Source organism: Bos indicus x Bos taurus, chromosome 15, assembly GCF_003369695.1.
Source record: "Bos indicus x Bos taurus breed Angus x Brahman F1 hybrid chromosome 15, Bos_hybrid_MaternalHap_v2.0, whole genome shotgun sequence".
Taxonomy (NCBI): domain Eukaryota; kingdom Metazoa; phylum Chordata; class Mammalia; order Artiodactyla; family Bovidae; genus Bos; species Bos indicus x Bos taurus.
The window spans coordinates 31,672,036-31,688,507 of record NC_040090.1 but is presented as its reverse complement, the minus strand read 5'-3'; the positions used below and the strand labels follow the sequence as shown (position 1 = coordinate 31,688,507).

Below are 16,472 nucleotides of genomic sequence, written 5' to 3'. Positions count from 1 at the left end.
GGGAGTGTCAACAGATAAAATCATTTTGGAGGCCAATTCGGCAACATCTGACAAAATCAAACCTATACATATTTTTTGTGGTGCTAGTGGTAAAGAACCTGCCTGCCAACACAGGAGATGTAAGAGATGCAAGTTCGATCCCTGGGTCAGGAAAATTCCCTGGAGGAGGGCATGGCAACTCACTCCAGTATTCTTGCCTGGAGAATCCTATGGACCCAGGAGCCTGGTGGGCCACGGTCCACAGGGTTGCAAAGAGTTGGAGATGGCTGAAGCGACTTAGCATACAGCATGACAAAATGAAATACACACGTACATTTTTAACTCTTAAATTACACATTTAGGAATTTAGCTGATATTTTTACTGGAACAAATTTATAAACAATTAGGTAAAAAGGTATTAATTTCAGCTCTCTGATAGCAAATGAATGGATACAACCTCAACATCCATCACTATAGGAATGTTTAAATCATGCTATGCCCAAACAATGGAATATAATGCTGCCTTCAGAAAGAATGAGGTAAATCTAAATGTATTATATAATTTCACATATGAAAAGGCAATGTTGGCACATGTAAGTTCTATGCACAGAAGACGTCTGGAAGGTTACATATCACACTTGCCCAGCTCTGGAAGAGGGTTGTGGGGGCCCTCCTCAAACAGTGGTCCTCACTGGGGTGGCTGGTAGCCAGATGGACTCAGCTTTCTACCTGGAATCCTCCAGCCACCCCTGTAAAATCTCCTTCTCTTGGCTCATGACTCCTCAGGGTAGAGGTTTAGGAAAAGGACAGAGGACTACAGAGTGCCCACTGCTGGGAGTCAGCAGTCGCATCAGTCTGAGGGGACTCAGTGGCCTCCTCCTGGCCCTCGCAGCTGCAGATTTGGGGCTCCCTCAGTCACCTCAGCACATTCTCTGCTTCTCCTGTCCAGCACATATCATATAGTACTGTCCTCAGGTGTATACTGTTTTTTCTCTCCATGGAAAGAACCTTGATGGCCAAGGCCACAACTTACTTATTTTTATTTCTAGCATTCAGGGTATTACCCCTGGCAGGTGGGTGGCACCAAGGGCTGTTTGTTCCATGGATGGGTTAATTTACTTCCCTCTCTTTGTATCTGTTGTAAGATTTAAAGGAGGGCCTGAGAGTGTCTTTAAAAGAAGCACTGTCTATTTGGAAAAGCCTGTTTACCCAAATCTTGTAAGAAAAACTTAGAAAACGTAATTCCATTTTTTTTTATTATTCAACATTTTATACATAATAAATACAAAGTTTTTACAGCCACTGTAAAGAAAGCACTTCTGCACAGAGGTGCCTCCTCTGAGCCCAGCCCTGTGCACTGTGGCGCAGGGTTACATGTCCTGGAGGGACGGGTTCTTATTAAAAAGGAGGCATATTTTTACAACTTCGTTTTTTTAAAATAAAATTAGCAGCTCTTCCAAAAAATATTTAAAATATAACAAAAGATTTCAAATAACTCTCTGAAAATGTGGAAAACCCAGATTCAAGGACAATTTTGCTAGCTAAAGAGAGAATACAAGACTGGGTGGCAAGAACTGCCCAATTTCAGCACTTTGAAGATTTTTAAAGTGCTTTGAAGATTTTTAACTTGTCCACAAACCTTAAAATCCTAAAAAAAAAAAACCCACCCTTTTAATTTCTTTTGTAAACTTAAGAATAAGTTTGATAAACACAAAAAGACCTCAAATAGATCAAAAGGTTTTAAGAAATGCAAAAAAAAAATAAAAATCCTCAAATCAGAGAAGATTCATCAATGGATACTGTCATTAAAGTGATCAAATGACTATCTGAAAACTTCTTCAGTTTTATTTCTGGTCAAAAATCCCATGGGGACATTTGGCGAGCATTTCAAGTTTTTAGAGATTCTTAGGAGGGATGGCATTTTCAAAGCAAAAGACAACTTTTGGATTAAATTCTGAGAATTTTGATTTTTTAAAAAAAAGGAAAAAAAAAGCAACTGGCAAACATCCCTTAGTTCCTAAGTAATGCACTCCCTATCTTCCATTGGAGGTGGAGGGCCACCAGAGGCCTCTGGGAGCCACTGCTGTGGGTTTGTTAGTCTGCAGGGAAGGCTCCTCCTGGCTCTCCCTGTGACATGGAGAACTTGTCCTTTCCTTGTCAATTTGCACCATGCAATCCTTTTGTCCTTCTTCATAGGAAGCTGGTTTACTCCTTGAGCCACAGATTCTTCCTCCCAAGGAAATGTCAGGTCAGTGGGACCTGGGAAGCTGCATTTCATGTGGTGGGTGGCTGCTGGTCTGGGCCAGCCACAACTTGGCTGCCTGGGCCAGTGGACTAGCTTGGGAATAAAATAATGCTAGGTGCCTCTCCAGTAGAGAAGCTTGACAAGGCAAGTATGTGTCCCCAGTTTTATCAAGACATTCAAATTCTAAGGATACTGGTCATCATAGTATATGCTGCAAAAATTAAGATGAAAAATACCCAAATATAAAAAGAACACTAAGTCGGCTCATTGCAGATCTGGAAGCTCCATTTCTGCTTTAGCCGCAGCCCCCTTTCTATTAGTCTATGTGATGGATGAGATTCGGCTACTAGTTCAGCCCCTTCATGTTAGCTCTGCTAATACTAAATGAATGGCATAAATATTAATACAAAGGACACTGTTAATTGTTTTAAATCTGTTAGCTGTGGAAGAGATGTGCATTATTGCAATCGGTGCTAAACTCAGGGCAGTCTACTTTTTTCCAATAAGGTTTCAGTTTCTCAGTTTGGGGACCAACTGCGGGGAGGAGCCAGCCTCTCCTGAAATCCCTCCTGCTGCTTTCCTTATGTAGCCAACATGATCTGATTAAACTCAATCAGATAAGCCAAAGCCACTTGAAGAAAGATGAGCATCTTTGCCACGTCCTCGTGGCCACAGTAATATACTGTACGAGTGCATATGATCAGCATCTCTGTGACTGTGCCCTGAACGAGGCCTGGTCTTGAGTCTCATACAAAAATGGGTCCCTGGTAGGCAAGAGGACTGTCCCCCTTCTCTGCTTCTAGGGCCCACTAGGATTTGTGCTGTGCTAGGAGAGATGACATAGAAAATGACAACAAAAAAAGGCACGAAATATTAAAAACGTGGGAGGTGTCAACCAGGCCACCCGGTCACATATAGTCCTCCTTGTTTTTGCTCTGTTCGAGTCATCATCATGCAAGCAAAGGTGCCTAAAAAACAAGACTGGCCAAACTCCAAGCCTGGCCTTGATTGTAGCAGTAACGGACAGGCAAACCCATCATCACACCAGTGTGATTTCCACATCCTCGATCTTCTCTGCGGGCCTTCGGTGGTTCTGCGTAGGAGGAGGGGGAGCTGCCCGGACCTGAGCAGGAAACCATCACATGGTCAGTCAGCTTCCTGATTCAGTGGCTGAAGCATCGAAATCTGACCAATCATTTATTCAAGGACATGGGCACTTGAGGGCTCTCAGAAATGTTCTAGGCATGTGCTTTCAACTTAATTTTCACAGCTTCTTACATTGAGAAGGACAGACTGCTCTGGATGAAATGTGAAACTCACGATTCAGGTTCTTCCCTGGGCTGAAAGCCTCATGGCCACAAGAGTCTTTGTAGTCCTGACAACCTTGGCCCAAGCAAAGGCCTAGAGTTGGAAGCGAGAGAGACCAATGCTTGGAGAACTGAAAAACCTTTAAACATGTCTTGGAAGGAGAGATGCAAGAGATGAGACTAGAGAGACAGGCTGGGGTAAGTCATGAAGGGCCTCATTAAGTCATATTTAAAAATCTGAGCTTTATTCTGTAGGCAAGGAAGAGTCTTTGGGGGATTTTAAGCAGTAATACCAGATGTGTGAAAAGATGACTCAGATAAAAAGTTTGAAGAAAACAGTGGTGGAGGGCAAGAATACAGGTTGACAGTTTTGGAGCCTCCTGTGGTCGTCTGAAAGAGAGCTGATGTTGGCTGGCACTGGGGGAATAGAGGGGGACAATCTGACAGTCATCTCTAGGTAACCCTGGCAGGCCCTGCGATGACTCTTCACGAAAGGCAGGGTCAGGGAGGTGTCACGAGTGATGCCAGAGCACTGGCAGGATAGGGGTACCACTCACCAGGATGGGAAATAAGGAAGAAGGATGACGTCTGAGAAGGAAGATAATTAGCCAGTTTTTTGCTGAGTTTTGGGGGTTTGTTATATATATATATACACTGAGATTTCCACAGATCTGAAGCTCAGAGAAGAGATTGGATAGGTAGTTATAAATCTTGGAGTTGTCAGTAAATAAATGGTTATCAAAGTCTTGGGAGTAAATGAGATAACTCAGGAGTAAGTTTAACGACTTTAAGAGCAGTAGCCCTGGGACTCCTCTGGTTGCTCAGTGGTGAAGAATTTGCCTTGCAATGCAGGGGACATGGGTTCAACCCCTAGTCATGGACCTAAGATCTCACATGCCATGGAACAACTGAGAGGCCGACCTGAATGCCCAACTACTGAACCTGCACACAGTGGCTACTGAAGCTGCGTGCGCTGCAGCCCACACTACAGAGTCCGTGCAGTGCATCGAAAAGATCCCACACGATACAACAAAGATTCCACTTGCTGCAACTAAAACCTGATGCAGTCAAACAAATTTAAAAAAAAAAAAAGAGGGAAGCGGTCAGTGGACGGAACCCTGAGAAGCATCAACAGAGTTGGATAAAGGCAGAGAATCCCTCAAAGGTCAATGAAAAAGAAAGCCAGGAAGTAGAAAGCAGACCAGGAAAGTGTGGTGGAACAAATGGGTCCACTTCTCTCCATTACTGCTCTTCCCCACTAGTTCACATTGCTGTCCTCTCTTGCTTGGACCATTGCTCCAGCCTCCTAACGACTCCCCATGTTCATTCTGTCACTTTCTACTCATTCTCCACTGAGCTGCCACAGTGTGTTTTTAAAAAACTGGGATGTCCCTGGTGGTCTAGTGGTTAAAAATCTGTCTCTAAATTCAAGGGATGCAGGCTTGATCCTTGGTTGGGGAACTAAGATCCCACATGCTTCAAGGCAACTAAGCCCACTCACTCCAACTAAAGAGAAGCCCATGCCCAGTGACAAAAAGCCCACATGCTACAATTAAGACCAAGTGCAGCCAACATAAAATTATAAAAATTAGTAAGTAAAAATAATTTTTAAAAATGCACAATCAGTCATACCACTATCTGGCTTATAATCTTACAACAGCTTCCTATCACATTTAGGATCACGAACCAAGTCCTTAACAAGGCACTCAGTATCTGCTGAATGAACAAAGACAAAGGTTCTAAGTGGCTCAAAGAACTGTGTCAAATGCTGATAAGAGGGTCTAGGAAAATAAAACCGCAAATATAACTAGATTACCATGTGGAAGTTATGACCCTGGAAGAACTATTTCACAGTGAGGTAGAGGGATGGATTTGATGACAGCCGAGTGAGGGGTGGGTAGAGGTGATTATTTGTAAAGGACAGATTTTCTTTGAGAATAGAAGCTCTCAAACCTCAAAAGGGCATGTATCTTATATCATCTCACTGTCTGTCGAAGAGGAAAGTAGAGGCCTGGGAAAAAAGTTCTCAATAAATGCCTGCTGGAAAAAAAAAGCTTCTGTTTCACAATTAGACTGCTTTAATGCTCACAGAGCTTGTTATAATTTAAATATACTTTCCATAGTTGTCACCTGGCAATCTCACCATGGCTCAGTGAGGAAAGTGCCAGCGTAATAAGCTAGACCTCCCAAGATGTGTTGATTTCTATAGCCTTCCTTTTCCAGAGCTTTGTTTAATTTACCAAGTCCATCGCAACCTGGCATGGAAGAAATTAGCAACAACACAGGGGTCATGGAGCTCCATTAATTTCTAACTTTCAATCTGGAAGAACTATGCACTCTATTACTCTGCTAGATAAGAGACTTACAGGTCGCAGTTTCCCATATGAGGTCTCAGGAGTATGCCTGGATGCCTGCGAGAATCCTGGCGATTCGGCATGGAAGCTGTTTTCTAAGGGAGGGAATCAAAGAAGCTCAATTTATTTGTGTTGCTGAGCAATATAGATGGTAATTCAGATCTGTTTACCCTTCAGATGAACACGTGGCTTTCTAAATTAAAGTGTATTTTGATACATGCCCAGGAGACCCCTTACCGTTTGCTGAAGGAGAACGGGAGAAGTACTGGGAGCCCCTCTTATCTGGGCTGGGGTAAGGGCTGCTGGGAGGCTGGTCGTACAGCGGCAGTGGAGGCAGGGAGCCGGGCGGTTTGGGGGAAGGAGAGACCTGCAGCAAAGGAAACAGAGGTTACATAGTGCTCACTTCAGGAAGGAGATCAGCTGGCTTCTCTGACTGCTCCTGGCAAATAACCTTTCTCTGGAGCTAAGTTATGATTGTTAACTGTTTTGACCAGCCTGCTGCTGCTGCTGCTAAGTCGCTTCAGTTGTGTCTGACTCTGTGAGACCCCATAGACGGAAGCCCACCAGGCTCCCCAGTCCCTGGGATTCTCCAGGCAAGAACACTGGAGTGGGTTGCCATTTGAAGATGATCTCTCTTGGTAAATGCATGCATGCTAAGTCGCTTCAGTTGTGTCTGACTCTTTGTGACCCCATGGATTGTAGCTCGCCATGCTCCTCTGTCTGTGGGAATTCTCCAGGCAAGAATACTGGAATGGATTGCCATGCCCTCCTCCAGGGGATCTTCCAGACCCAGGGATCGAACCCACGACTCCTGCGCTGGCAGGCAGGTTTTTTACCACTAGCACCACCTGGGAAGCCACACTTGAAAATATGTGGGTTAAAGTATCTTTTGATATTGATTTCTAACATAATTCCACAGTGCTAAGAGAAGAGACTCTGTATGATTTCAATACCTTTAGACCATGACATTTTTGCACCTTGTTTTATGTCCCTGTATATGTTCCAGTGTCTCCTAATTTACACTCTATGGGAACTTGAAGAGAATTTGTATCCTACTATTGTGTGAAAATTGTATAAATCTTAATTACATTGAATTGGTTCACAGTGCTTTTCAGGCCTACTATATCCTACTTCTCTGTATATTCATTCTACTAATGTTTGAGAGTTTGATATTGAAACTCCATCTAAAAGCCTTAATTTATCTACTTAAAAAATAATTGTAAAACATGGTAGAACTATATGCAACCTTGCTTTGTATTTTCCAAGTCTCCTGTGAATCTGTTATCATCCTTTCATAATTAAAAAAAAGTAAAATAAAAAAGCAAATGAGCCTGGAATAACCACACTACCACCAGTTTTGTGTTGCATTTAACTTTTTCCTTCCATAGATCTCATTATACTACTGATTTTAGTTTAAACAGTTACCAAGTCAAACCATTCTCTAGAGTTCTATTGAAAACATATCAAATTAGTCAATTCAATGAAGAACAAAAAAAAGAACAAGTTGTATTTTTCGGTGAAGATAAAATAACTGGCTGAGTTTCTGACTTCCCCAGGCTTTGTAATTGTCATGTTCAATGGTCATAATACTGTACAAGCAAGATGGGCAGACATATTCCTTATGGTCCTGGACCTGCCAAGCCTGTTGTGACATATCTGAATTAGGAGTGTCCCGTAAAGACAAGTTTTGCTATGATGAAGTAAGCCTCAGGCCACATGAGTGTCTCATTAGTTCTCTGAAAAGGACTAGAAGGACCTGGGCTGGGCAGGGAGGTTCTGACAGTGAGGGAGAGAAAGAGGTTGCTAATATTTTTACTGTATACACTAACCACTAACCACAGAGACAGTATATTCCCTCTCCAGTTTCTTTCTTTCTCCTTGCCAAACCAGTCTTTTGTAGGTCATACACACTGTAGTATTTTGGTTCCTCAATTCAGAGAGCAGAATGTGGGAGACATGAAGTGTAATATAGCCATTACACAGAGCCTGACTGACAAGTCTCTGCTTCCCAGATTCAGTCTTGTGGAAACCTGGCAACCAAAAATTGGAGTGGTAAGGGCAAGGTTGAGACCACAGCCCACTTCTGTGTGGGTCAACAGACTCTTTGGGAGTTACTTTCTTTAAATATCTTTTACTTCCGCTTTCTTCCCCTGTTGTGCACCTGAATCTCTCGCATCCATGGAGTGTCACCATTTTCTGAGGTTGAAAGTTCTTCCACTAGCACCGATGGGAAAACTCCAATCCGCCCATTGAATTCTCCTTCCCAGAAGCCATCGTCATCCTGGTTTTCTTTGTTCAAGATTCGGATGATTGCTCCCTCAGGAAAAGATAATTCATCATCTGTCTGGCCCTCGTAGTCATAAAGTGCTTTCACGAAACAGACTAGGTAGCAAGAGAGAAAAAGGCAGTAAGAACACTGACAACCAGGTAACTCTTACAACCACCCCATGCACAAGTGACAACTAAAGAGTGTCGAATGGAATAAGAGCAGAGCTGTGATCTTGTACTCACTGAAGAGCAACTCTAGGGTTCTACTGTACATGATACACATGGCCAAATAAATACATTACAGAAAGGGAATAAACCCACGTTTTTAACCAACTGAAGGCTGACTCCAGGGTAATAGGGTTTATACCAAATGTGACCAAATAAAGAGTGCCTTGTTTCAGTCTTTACCACTGGCATCTCCGTTGAGGCTGCCTGAAACGAGTTCGGCCTCCGTGGAATTGCTGGATGTGTGTGACCGACTGTCCAAGGCAGCCAAGGACTGCAGCATGCTCAGCAGACTGTTCGAGGTGGGAAACTGTAGGTACTTTTCTGGCACATAACCCACTTGGCCGACTTTATTTCGAGCCTGAGTAAAAGACATGTGACAAAACAGGTTTGCACACACAATTTGGACAGGGTACAACAAGAACCAAAACAAACTCCTGAAAATGTCACAAGAAGGGGTGATATGAGCAAAGGAATATACCTTTACCCAGTCTTCCATATCTCCATCTTCAATCACTTCTAACACCTCATGTTCCTCAATGGTCAACTCATCTGGTTGAGAAGCCTGCAATGTAGGATGGTCATGGACAAAATTAAAAAGGTTAGATAAAGAGCAGATGTGAACTGATCATAACAGAAACTGGGGATCAAAATATTGAAATGATTTTGAAAAACGTATTGAACATAAAAATTTGAGTGTTGTAAAACTATCATAATGAGGTGAAGTTTTACTGAAAAAAGTAAACAAAATAAAGCCACAACAAAAACTGGAGAAACGGAATCCTCAAGAGGCAGTCAGGCTCAGTGAACACAGCACTCTGCTGGAGTAGAGGACCTGGGTTCCAGCTCCAGCTTATGTATCTATTGGTAAGTTATTCAACTTCTTGATGTCTCCATTTCTTCAAAATGACAATCCCGCCATTCTCGGGAAGATGGGGGTGGTGGGGGGTGGGTGGAGTCAGTGTGGGATGAGTAAGCACAGAACCATGATGGTTTGGGAAGCACAGGCAAAGGAGAAAGCAGTGAACCAGAACTGCACCACAGGGCTACAGTGGAGGTGCAGGCGGTGAGAATGCAAAGAGCTATGTACATGGACTGAATGACAGCTTGAGCGGTGCCTGGAATTGGTCTCGAATCACCATAAAACAGTGGCCAAGAGAAGTAAGTTGTAGGAGAGAAATGATTGATATTGGTCAAGGCTTGGATTTAAGATGCTCCAACTTAACTGTAGACACTGGGCTGATCCATTTGGGTGCTTCTGCAGAAGTTGCTGTGACTTTTTTTATTTTTAAAGTAAATAAAAGCAGGAGTCCACTGGCATTGGACACCCAAATGCTGCCCGTGAGGCTGTAGAATCTGAGGGCAAACTCTCAGGGACTCTGCAGAGGGGTTAGAGGAAGAGACTTTGTTTCCTGAAGAGACCTGTCTGTTACATGTAACAGGAGGGATCTGCAGGCATCTTCTGGTTCTTAGTGAACAGTTGTAAAATCTTTCCCCAAGTCTCAAGATCAGTGAAAACTATCAGTTAAGACCATATAGCTTTTCAGATCTCACAGTCTCAAAGTATAAAAATATCTCCAAGTTACATAAGCAAAAATAAGGCAAGGCTCATTTCCCAAGACTCATTTCCCATTGCATGTACATTTCATCAAACCCAGATTCTGGACATTGCTATAACAGCTGCTTGAGATAGAAAAACAGTACTGAAAATGGCTGACTAATTACAGAACTACTACAGAATCAGAATTTTAAGCAGATTACCTCTGACCTAACAAAATAAGAGAAAAAAAGAGTCCACTGATTTCTAATGGCTTTTCCAGTGGAACTTCTTCACTAATCTGAAACCACACTATGCCTTGAATATACCAGGAAAAGGCACCTATATAACAAAGATGTTTTTCCTAATTCTGTGGCAAAACTTTTCAAAGGTTATCAATACAATCAGATTTCAATGTGTGTGAGAGCAAAGCAGGAGAGTTAAACACTTTGTTACATAAGCAGTGCTGTATATAGCATTGTTATACTAGCTTGATCATACCATACCTAAGCAGTGACCAATTCTTTCACTTGACAAGGTCAAGTTCTTCCCATGACACTCAAGACCCTGTGGTCTCCTGATGTTTTGGCCCCAGCAAACTAATCCCTAGTATCTGAATACACCATGTTATGTATTGTCTCTATGCCTTTCTTCCAAGAGGCCTTGATCCCTCTTTCCCATTTGGTAACTGGAATTAGATTACTGTGAGTTCAAGTCCAGCTTCAGTCTCTTTCTACAGGCAAGTGACTCTAAGACCTTTCAGAGTCTCAGTTTTCTTTTTTATTCCTATTACAACGCAAGCTCCATGAAGGCAGAGATTTCTGTCTGTGTTGATCAGTGCTGTATCTCAAAGCCTAGAAAAGAGCACAGCATGGTACATGGAAGGTACTCAAGTAGTATTTGTTGAATTAATGGATTGGTTGATAATTTCTTCCTTATAGGATTATTGAAGGGATTAGAAATATATATATATATATATTGATACTAGGCACACAGGAATTCATAAATGGTAGCTATCATTATTACCCATGATTTGATGCCTGGCTTATATGTATACCAAGACCACCCACAATGAGCTGGTTGCTTTTTCCTCCTTTTATTCTTATAAAGCTTTGAGCGTCCCTCTAACACTGACTATTGTGGCACTCAAGTTAGCTGTTTGCACTTGTGGGCTTTCTAACAGAATGACTTCTTTAAGGCAGGGAATGTAATTCTTCTCACTCATCCCAACCAAGGACAGCAAGTAGTGAGTAAATGGTTATTAAATAAACACATGGTCACACACTACTTCATGAAGTCTTGATACACAGTGACCCGCCAGAACCCCAGAAGCAGCCATGCCCTCTGCTTCTACCACCACCTTTCTAAATTTCCTGTTTTCTGTTAAAACAATATGTTTTTTCCTGATCATAAAAGTAATAAATGTTCACTGTAGAAAAGCTAGAAATAGGTATAATCGAGATCTTAAGGTAATACAATTTGGCATCTTACTTTCTTGATGTATCATTTCTTCTTACAAAAAAAACCTCAAATGTAATTTTTCAATTATCCTCATAATATTGTTATGATTATATTATATGAATGGTTAATTTATTTAATTATTTCCTTATTGGACTGCTAACTTTGCTCTTATAAAGTAATACTATGATGAAAAAAAATTTTGTACCCAGAATATTTTTCTATACTGTGGGTCACTTGCTTAGGACAAATGCTAGTAGGGTCAAAGTGACAAGCATTTTTAAGGCTTTTGAAACGAATCCTTAAATTTAGCTTTTCTTTGCTCTTGCTAGATTAATTTAGGCTTTCTTTGCTTGTCTGGACCATAGGAATCACAATTAGGCTTATAGTTAAGCCTCTCTCTACTCTAACCTACCCTCTCTGGAATATCTATACCATGAGCAGGGTTACCTTATTTTAAAGCCCAGTCTGATTTTAGGACACGTTATGGCTTCCTTCAGCCAGGATAGAAGCCAAACCTTGGTGTGATCTACAGGTCTATCTGACATCTTTACTTCCAGCTGCTCTGTTTCCCACGTTTGATGCTCACATACCTGTCATTTCCTGGACACTCTATTATCTCATCAAACTGTGTCTCTGCATCTGTTGTTTGCTTAGAAGGGTCTTTCCCTTCTCTACCTCATCATTGTGACTAGAAAGACCTTACTCCTGACCTCACTGAAATGCTACCTTATCTGCAAAATTCCTCAGATGCAATAATCAATCACTCAGATCCTTAGGACCCTCTCCATTTAAAGACCTTAAATTTAATTCTGGAACTTCAGAGTAAATATTACACTGAGACAGAAGACAGGGAAACAATCCCAAACTAGCTGTATAATATTTTAAAAACATTGTGTAAGTATTTTAAAGATGACTTCAAATTTTCAGAAGATTATCAAAACAGTTTACATTGGGGAGACAAATCCCAACTCTTTTAGAAAAGAAGAAGTACTGTTAAATATATAATAAAAGGATGTTAAATGAAAAGAAGTCTGGTAATCACCGATATTGAGGAGTAAATGATGTCAGTTTTTCACTCTCCAGGCATGGTGCTGGTGGGAGTGAGAGTATTCCACATATGCTTAAGATTCTCTCCACATACTTCCTCTGTTGTTGTTCCTCAAGCATGGCATTAACATGAAAGGGATTCATTAAAATGAAAGGGATTCATTCATTCAAGCTTCCCTCACATCATGCATTTATTCGTTCCACAATTATTACCTGAGGACCAACTATGTGCCAGGCACTGTCCTAGGTGCTGAAGACATATATGCAAGGCACACAAAGTTTCTGCCTTTAGGGAACTTCAGTGCAGAGTTAGATAAAGAAATGTGAAAATAAACAAGATTAAGTTTGGTTGGTGATAGTATCAATTAATAAATGAGGACAGAAGGGTTATTTTGGTTGGTGATAGGTTCTATATAGTATCAATTAATAAATGAGGACAGAAGGGCAATGGGATAGAGTAGTGACTGGAAAGTTGTGTATGTATTTAGGTGGTCGGGGAAACCTGAGGAGGCACTATTTGAGTTAAGCCTATATGAAGTGCACTGGGCAGCCAACCAAGAATTGGGAAAAGGCAGTTCTAGGTAAGGGAAAGCAAGTGCAAAGTTGTCAAGTCAGGAAGGAACACAGTGTTTTTGAAGACTGAAAGGCAGCCAGAGTTGCTAACGTGTAGTGAGTAGGTTCAGTGGGTTGGTCTGACATGAAGCTAAGGAGACTGGAAGGGGCCAGATCAGTCTGGACATTACAGAGCCTAGTAAAGAGTTCATTTTTCTTTGTGTGATGGAAAGCTTAAAAAGAATTTTAGGCAGGGGAATAAAATAATCTCCTATATATGTTAAAGATAAGTTTGGCTGTGGGGTGGAAAGTGGACTCTTGGCAGACAAGTATGAAGAAGGGATACCAATCACTAATTTTTTTTTTTACACTAATCAAAGTAATGGCCTAGACCAAGATGTGAAATGTGAATGGATTCCGAATATGTTTTGGAGGTGGAGTCAACAGGACTGGCTATTGACTGATGAAGGGAGTGAGAAAAGAGAAGAACTGGGAAAAGAAACTCAATCTACTTTGAGTAAAAAGTTAATGTGAAAGCAGGGCAGGGTAAGAGAGATTAAAAACTATTATACCAAATCAGCTTTGGAAGTTAGAAGAAAAATCTATTTATCCAGGCCCCTGCTTAACCTGGAAACAAGAGATGGTTATATTAATATTAGGATAGGCAAAGTTTAACAAAACTGTTTTTTCAAGCAATTTTACTTTAATACCAATTTTGAAAACTATCCCAATGGAGAGCCTTGTGCCAAGCAGGCAACTGATAAGGAAAGGAGTCTTATTTACAGAAAATTTACTAGATGCCAGGCCTTGTGCCAAGCAGGCAACTGATAAGGAAAGGAGTCTTATTTACAGAAAATTTACTAGATGCCAGGCACTGTGCTAAATGCTTTGCTATACAAGTGTTATCTCATTTAGTCTCCACATTAGCCCTATAGTATTATCCCCATAATATAGATAAGAAAACTGAGGCTCACAGTGACCAAGGGACTAGCGTGGTTATGTAGCTTGTAAGTGGCAGAGACAAGATTTTAACTGAGGCCGTCTGACATCAGAGCCTAGACTCTTCCCTGTTATGTTACATTGCCTCTAATATGAACAGAACACCAACATTATGGTAAGTACAGCATAAGAGGCTGGGTAGATACCATTACTTGTACCTTCAGAGTTGTCACAATTTAACATGAGAAATATGTTAGAGAAATACAAACCTTATAGGAATAAACAACTTTGCAGGTGAGTGGGTAATTTCTTAAGGTACCAGAAGGGCTGGAACTGCTGTCATCAAAAACATCCATGTTGTCCTCAAACTCTTCTCCTTCTTCTCTTTCAGTATCTGCATTAAGCTAGGAAAAATCAGAGGCCACTGGCTAGCTTAGTTACTTCAAGAAGATGCATGAAAGCAGCAAACAACCGGATTGTTTCAAAATGTTAATTTACTCATTCAACTGCACATAGGAAAGTGTTCTGTTCTCACTTGCATTTTTCATGTTATGAAAGGACTGACATTTTTCTTTCTTTTTAAAACCAAGAGTCAGTTAAATACTGACTAATGAAGGCCTCTTACCATTGAAAACTGATCATATTAGCAAACATTAAAAAGATTTCTAAATGCTACCAACGCCTTGGACTGCAAAGAGATTCAACCAGTCTATTCTGAAGATCAGTCCTGGGCGTTCATTGGAAGGACTGATGCTGAGGCTGAAACTCCAATACTTTGGCCACCTCATGCGAAGAGTTGACTCATTGGAAAAGACCCTGATACTGGGAGGGATTTGGGGGCAGGAGGAGAAGGGGACGACAGAGGATGAGATGGCTGAATGGCATTATCGACTCGATGCACATGAGTTTGGGTGAACTCCAGGAGTTGGTGATGGATAGGGAGGCCTGGAGTGCTGCGATTCATGGGGTCGCAAGGAGTCGGACACGAGTGAGTGACTAAACTGAATGAACTGAACCAACGATGTAGAGAAATAGGTTTTCGTCTATGGCTGGTTTAAACGTAAACTGGTACCTCCTTGAAAAAAAAGCCTGCATAGCAATGAAGACCCAGCACAGCCCAAAACAATAAATAAATAAAATTACTTAAAAAAAATAGATACGGATAAATTAGAGCGTGTGTGCTCTGCTGGTAGGAATGTAAAATGGTATAGCTGCTTTGGAAAAATGCTATGCTGGTTCCTTAAAAAAGTTTAACATAGAATTACCGTATAATCCAGCAATTTCACTTCTGTACTCCCAATGCTCTTCAATTTTAATTTCTATTCTGTTCTTTCAATTATTTTTCCCAAAAGACTTTGAAAGCAGGGATGTGAATAGATATTTGTATACCAATGTTGACAGCAGCATTTATTCACAATAGCCACAAGGTGGAAGCAACCCAAGCATCCACTGACATGGCTGGATGAACAAACTGTGGTATATGACAGCAGAATATTACTTAGCTTTAAAAAGGAAGGCCATTCTGACACATGCTACAGTATGGGTGAACCCTAAGGGCATTAATATTAAATGAAATGTGCCAGTCACAAAGAAGACAAATACTGCATGATTCTACTTATATGAACTACCTAGAGTAGTCAAATTTATAGAGACAGAAAGTAGAATGCTGGTTGTCAGGGATTTTGGGCCTGGGGGAATGGGGAGCTACTCTTTAATTGGTATAGAGTTTCACTTTTTGCAAGATAAAAAGAGTTCTGGAGATGGATGATGGTTAATGGTTGCACAAAAAAATGTGAATGCACTTAATGCCACTGAACTTGGTATTTTAAAATGGTTTAAATGATGAAGTTTATGTTGCATATATTTTGCCACAGAAAAGGGCACAGTTTCTTTTGAAATGTAACTTCAAGGAAAATAAATGAAAATAAATCCAGTTTCAAGGTATATTACTGGCCATAGCTAAAAGGCATATATTAATTAAAATGGTATTAAGTGTAAAAATGTATTTATCTAGAGTACTGTCTATTACATTAAAATGCAAATAACACTTAAATGAGCATAAACATCTGACAGAGGTAGGCAGAGTAAGAAGGACTAAGACTGGGGAACATAGGAGATTGGCTTGTTCTATGTATCTCTGAACTATAAACAAAAAGTAAGTTTTACTTTTTAAATTAAAAATCCATCAATGAAGAAACAAAATAAGTTCAAAGGTTTCTTGGTTTCTAGCTACATACAAACACTTATTTGGCTACTTTTCCCAATGTTCAAACATACAAAGGCACTAAGATTTACACAGTAAGGACATAAGGGATGGGCAGTCAGAATTGGGCCTTATGGTAGAACAATTAATTAAAATATCAAACACCTACTTAATGCTGAACACTAAGCTAGGCTCTGAGATATGAAATGAAGGACACAGTCTGCTTTGCAGGAGTTCACAACCTAGAGTGGGAAGTCAGCATACCCAAACGCTGAGTGCACAGACGGCCCTGTGAGTGTGGACAGAGTGACTCGAGAAGGTCAGAGCAGATTTCTGTCCATGGGATTCTCCAGGC

General features: G+C 41.0%; 1 protein-coding gene across 3 annotated transcripts in view; it reads right to left on the bottom strand.

Annotated features, from left to right (window-relative positions):
- Positions 1–1,217: 1,217 nt before the first annotated feature.
- FCHSD2 (FCH and double SH3 domains 2) overlaps positions 1,218–16,472 on the bottom strand; it is a 294,896-nt gene continuing 279,641 nt past the window's right edge. For all 3 annotated transcript variants that reach the window (XM_027562973.1, XM_027562971.1, XM_027562972.1), the window contains 7 exons: positions 14,184–14,318; positions 8,860–8,943; positions 8,562–8,739; positions 8,047–8,267; positions 6,123–6,252; positions 5,898–5,980; positions 1,218–3,347 (listed from right to left, as the gene is read on the bottom strand). In XM_027562973.1, the coding sequence (XP_027418774.1) occupies positions 3,264–3,347; positions 5,898–5,980; positions 6,123–6,252; positions 8,047–8,267; positions 8,562–8,739; positions 8,860–8,943; positions 14,184–14,318 (915 nt within the window). In that variant the 3' untranslated portion in view covers positions 1,218–3,263. The remainder of the gene's footprint in view (positions 3,348–5,897; positions 5,981–6,122; positions 6,253–8,046; positions 8,268–8,561; positions 8,740–8,859; positions 8,944–14,183; positions 14,319–16,472) is intronic.